Here is a 5726-nt window from a genome sequence, read left to right as displayed (position 1 = left end):
GCGGCGAATTGGCCTGAAATCTCACAAAAAGCAGAGTTCAAGCCCAGTTTGAGTAGCAGTGCGTCCCGCTGCTCGGCCTCTTTGCGCGGTGCTGCAGAGCGTTAGTGCCCTGGTTGGAGCTATAACAGAACCGATACGTCTCTGAAAGGTCCCTTTGTCATCGTCTCCTAAGACAAATCATGCTAAGAAAAATCCAGAAGGCAGGGGGGTTTAGTCAGTAATTTTAATGGTATTGAATTATTTAAAAGTATAGACACAGAGGCAATTCAACTTGAAATTTAAGGATTGGGGTCAATGAAAGTCTGGGGTCCCTTCAGCCCTCCTGCAGCAGATGGGAGCTCAGGCTGCCGAGTCGTTTCCCAGTGGCACCCACGGATCCTGATCTCAAATAGTTTTGTATCGAGTCATCATGTTCTGAGCACATCTAATTGATCTGAAAAGATTTGTTCCTAGGACGCCATCAATTATTTGGCAGCACACAAAAGGAAGGACTGGACCCTCTTCTTATGCAGAATTAGGAACCACTGAGTACTTCTGCTTACTCCAAAAGCACAAGGACTCAACCACAGTAGGTTCATAAGGCCAATATTCTTAGGATAGCTGGCAAAACGGTTCCCTGTGCTTTTTTACTTATATTAGCTTTCAGTGAAACTTTAGTGTTGATGTCGGCTAGGGAGTAATGTGGTAGTCTGCTTTTTTGGAGCAAGGGATATGTGCTTTTCATACTCTCTCTTGTAAACCTTCAGTAATTATTCAAGAAAGAATCAAAGTCCCATTCAGTAACAGCACTTACTAGATGAATAGGAAAAGAAGCAGTGTGCCTTACCTCATGTCCATTATACATGTACAAACAATTTGTAGAAACAAATGTTTCTAGATACCAGCATTTAGTAATATCATAACTGAATTTATCACAACATATCTATAAGATACAAGATTTATCACATTGTACCTGGTCATTCATACCTATGAGATGCTATATGTTCATTTGGCAGTGAGGATGTCCCGGTTATTGAAATGAATTAAGATGGAAAAAGACCTAGTCTTGCTTTTATTTAGAGCTATTTCAAAGTCAGACTGAAGCTGAGATTCATTCACTTTACAGAGTAACTGTTATATATAGAAATAAGCATGTAGTGCTAGTTAAATTATTGTGTTGCAAAATACCTAAATCCCTTTCATTTTCTTGCAATTATATAAAAATCATATATTTCTCAGACTAAAATGGGGGTCAGAGACAGGTAAGACCAGAGGTAGAGAGCTTGTTAGTTAGCTATTAGAGAGAACTGTGCAGTTTAATTTCACACTTAGAAAGCACATTTAGATCCTTAGAAAATATCATCCATAGACAGAGTAAGTGTTTCTGTTATTGAAAATGTTCATGGTTTCGTCTTCAATTATCGTTGTAAGAAAACCATGGACAAGAAAGAAAAAACACTGGATCAATCTTTTTTTGCAACTAAAGTTTATGGCTTCAAAAGAAGTAAATTCCCCTGACACAGCAGAGATAGTAGTTGCTAATATGTATGTTACTATCTTTACCTGATAGGCTATGAGATACACATACAGGTACTGAGTGTTTTTTATGTCTTAGCCTGAAAAATTTTCATGGCAGTCAGACAGAACACAGCTTAGAATTTTTTCCCTCTTTCTGATGGTTGCTACTTTGTATGTCAAACTGGCAGAAACAGAACTTTCATCCTACCTAAGAGAGTCTGTATTTCTACATTTGTATTGGTACACATCTGAAAGATCTGTTCCAGAAAGAGAAACCAGTGATAACAGATAGAAATACAGCCTTTAAAGCTCTGCAGTGTATTGAAGATACTGACCAGTACAGCAGAGCTGGCTTCTTTGCAATGACAATGCCATGTAACTTCTTTCCTAAAATTTCTGAATATTACTTTTTAACTATAAAGATTGAATACACTCCTACATTTCCATTATGAAGCAAATCACAGTTGGTTTTTTTGCTTCCCAGCAATAAATGGAAAAAAACCCCCAAAAACGTCATAACACACCTAAGTGTAAGGGAGATGCAGGAACTGTATGTGTGGCTTCCTTTGAAACAGAAACATAGGGGCAGCCTTGACACACAGAACCCACAATCTGTCTTATCTGATATTCTGTCTCTTTGAGTGGAGACTACCATGTCCTTCAGAGAGGGGTATGAAGAACTTCAGAATAGACAGGTACCAAACTAGCTGTTCATGAAGAGCAGTCCTTTCAAGCCACTCACAGAGAGGCTCACTCATGGTCTTTTAAAAACAAGTAAAGCTAAGACAAGGTGTCAGTGAGGGGCTTGTTACCTTCCAATCATTCTCAGTAAACCGCATCCATTTTTCAGGCATGTACACTAGAATGTGAAGGAAAGCTGCCTTCTGCCAAAGCCTGGGACACCTGCAAGGAGCTCCTGCAACTGGCGAAGCTGGATTTTCCTGAGGATGGCAACATTGGTCCAGGAGACAAGAAAGAGCTGGATGAGAACCACTTGCTTGCAAAGAAGTACGGAGGCTTCATGAAAAGATACGGTGGGTTTATGAAGAAAATGGATGAGCTCTATCGGGTAGAACCAGAGGATGAAGCTAACGGAGGAGAAATCCTGGCTAAGAGGTACGGAGGGTTTATGAAGAAAGACTCGGATGATGATACCCTTGCTAATTCCTCTGATCTGTTGAAGGAGCTTCTAGGAACAGGGGATAATCCTGAAGCAGGGCATTACCGAGAGATTAATGAAAATGATGGGGATGTCAGCAAAAGATACGGAGGCTTCATGAGAAGCGTAAAGCGCAGCCCTGAATCGGAAGACGAAGCCAAAGAGCTGCAAAAGAGATACGGTGGTTTCATGAGAAGAGTGGGCAGGCCAGAATGGTGGCTGGATTACCAGAAACGATACGGTGGGTTTCTTAAGCGCTTCGCTGACTCCATTCTCCCTTCAGAAGAAGATGGCGAAACTTATTCCAAAGAGGTCCCAGAGATGGAAAAGAGATATGGTGGATTTATGAGATTTTAATACCTTTCCCTTTATCCCTTTTGTCCTAAATGAGAAAGACTGCCTTATTGGTCATAACTTATTGTAACGTGTTGCTTGTACTGTACAGTTTTTTACTGTCCTTGGTTAATGATGCAACCTGCGATTTGTTGTTTCAGGTTCTGTGTTCTTTCAAGTCAAATAACTAATTTCTGGTTTAGTCAAGTTTCAGTCTGTATTGTAGTTTCCATGCTAGAACTATTTTGATTGCTGTATTCATTTTCTTTAAAGAGGAAGTACATCTACAGTAGAGTTGCTTGACTGTATATAATAAATTCTTCATCCTAACTGCATAAATTCTGAAACGTTACTTATTTTCTGTTAGTCATTTAATCAAACATCATCTGATTATTTTCTTTGAGCAATGCCAACCTCTTTTCTGTAACTATGGAATTTGTACTGCACACACAACAGCTGAAACACATTTTTGTCTTTAGTTTACTCAGTTTCTTAGAATACTAGAATAATAAATATGCTCTAAAGCGAGTATAACTCTATTGCTCTAACTGCTCTCATTTTAGCCAGTTATCAGAATAAATGTTTAAAGCATAAGTTTATAATTCACAGTGTTCAGCCAATTCACATTAAAAAAATCATAAGTGCTTGACTTAGAGCACTAAAAACATTCTCCAGTGCACAATACAAAGCCACATTTGATTGGTTACACCTTTTAGATCCATCCAATATAGCATTGTACAGTTGGCCTTAAAGTCACACTAACTCAAAAAGTGGTAAGTCAGTTTGTGCAAAATAAACACAACCCAAAACTGCATAAAAAACCCTTAACAGTCCTAATTTTACAGAGCAACTGACAAACGGTTTTCCGTGGAAGAGCTTTGTGCTCCATTCCTCAGCTGATATAAATTCCTTTGACCCTACTGAAATTTGGGAAACTGCTGGTCAGTCTTTTCTGTTTCACACAGAGGCAGTATAAGTAAATCTGAGAACAAACAGAATCCTCAACGCTAAGATCGTAGATCCTTCGGTTTACATAGGTGGCACTTATATCGATGGCCACCTCCACTCCCAGTGTGTGCTTCCTTCCATAATTCTGACTGTGTGCCTAGATTCCTAGTCTGAGAGCATTTTTCACCCACCTACTGCTGCTAGTTACTACATACTTTCCACTTAGATTAACACAATAAAAATCACTTCAACCACTGGCACTGACAGTAATTTAAAGTTTCTACAGTCAAAATCCTCAAAGCTGTTTAGATACCTGATTATTGCTGAAATAGTTTATGGGAGCTAGGTGTTTAAAATCAGCTATGGCTCTGTATTCAGTATCTCTATTTCAGTTTTGCACAGTACTACCTATTGAAACAAAGGCAAATTAGGAGCCTGACCTTTAACTTTAAGTCAATGGGACCTTCTAGGTATTCAGTACTTTTAAAAATTAAGCCATATTTAAATTAGGCACTTAAAAGCCTTATCACATACAAATAGTGGTGATGATTTCTGGCTTGGGCTTCAGAGGATGATACAGGTTATCTGAAATGGCCAAAGCCCTGCTGAAGAGTGGATAAATCACAGGGCAATCCTTTTCATTCATTAAAAAGCAGGACATCTGTTTTCTTCTTCCTGCTGTTCAGAATTGATGATAAAAAATTTTAAGGGACAGACAATCCAGATGCCTGTAGAAGCTCCATGGCCTTTTCAGCATTCAGTTGAGTTTCCTATCACATTTCTACAGAGTTCTTCAGGATGCCACCAGTCACAGTACATGTTTTCTTCGCATCCTTTCCCCCATAGCAGCTGCCCAGTGGTGGATTGAGGACATCAGTCAGTCTCCTGGAAAGACCAGCGTGGTTTCTCATCCACAAGGACTTTGGTCTGTGCGCACTACAAATCCACGCATGGGGTGCAGGCGTCAGCAACAGGTTTGCCTCAAATGTACACTCTAGAAAGAATGATCTGCATCCTTCATCTTTCACTTCAACATTTTTTCACTCCTTTTCCCTAAAATTTACCTCTAATTTAGTCAGAGTCCCTTGCCAGCCTTCTAACTAAAACAAGTGTTCTTTCTGATGCAAAAGGCTTACAGTTGCCACCGATCCTTTACAGTTAACAAAACACCGGTGATTTAATAAGCAATAAAACTCCCAAAGCTCAAAACCTAGTAGGTATGTTGCAGAATGTTTTCATATATATCTACATCGATTTATATAGTAAAAAAAGAACTTGATATAAACAGCTAATTGGGATATAGGCATGCAACCCAGAACAGGAGTGAGGGCAAGTAGAGGAGCAAGTTTCTACCAAGGTTGAACAGACAAGGGACAATGTACATGGAAGGGGGACGTGACTGCTTCTCTGAATGAAATAGCAAAGCTGAATAGCCCTCATTCCTTCCATTATGCTTGAAAACCTCTCCAGTTAGACACTTCCTTGCTTTAATGATTATCATTTTAAGGATGTGAAATTAGAGTAAGACGTCATTTCCTCTGTTGGCATAGAATTCTTCTCTTCCAACTTTCAGTTATGCCATCATTTAGAGGCTCTCTTACTCTGAAGTGTTCTGACATTCTCGGTAATTAACACTTTGGATGAAATCAGCACAGAATGTGCCAGCAAAACAAGCAAGATTTCCTGAAGTTCACTTTTAGTAAATCACAAGTCAAAATTAAGGTTGCAGATAGGGTCTACTGGGCTGGAGATGAAAAAGGGCATCTCGCTCTTGGTCCAAGTTCTGAAT

At 39.4% G+C, this 5726-nt stretch overlaps 1 protein-coding gene across 1 annotated transcript; it reads left to right on the top strand.

Moving 5' to 3' along the window:
• Positions 1 to 2150: 2150 nt before the first annotated feature.
• PENK (proenkephalin) lies at positions 2151 to 3324 on the top strand. Its single transcript, XM_009865217.1, has 2 exons — positions 2151 to 2192; positions 2348 to 3324. The coding sequence occupies exons 1-2, from the start codon at positions 2151 to 2153 to the stop codon at positions 3011 to 3013; spliced, it is 708 nt and encodes a 235-aa protein (XP_009863519.1). The 3' UTR covers positions 3014 to 3324.
• The last annotated feature ends 2402 nt before the right edge of the window (positions 3325 to 5726 follow it).

This window comes from Apaloderma vittatum, unplaced genomic scaffold, assembly GCF_000703405.1.
Source record: "Apaloderma vittatum isolate BGI_N311 unplaced genomic scaffold, ASM70340v1 scaffold45642, whole genome shotgun sequence".
NCBI lineage: Eukaryota > Metazoa > Chordata > Aves > Trogoniformes > Trogonidae > Apaloderma > Apaloderma vittatum.
The sequence above is the reverse complement of the archived record's forward strand: the minus strand, read 5'-3'. Positions and strand labels throughout refer to the sequence as shown.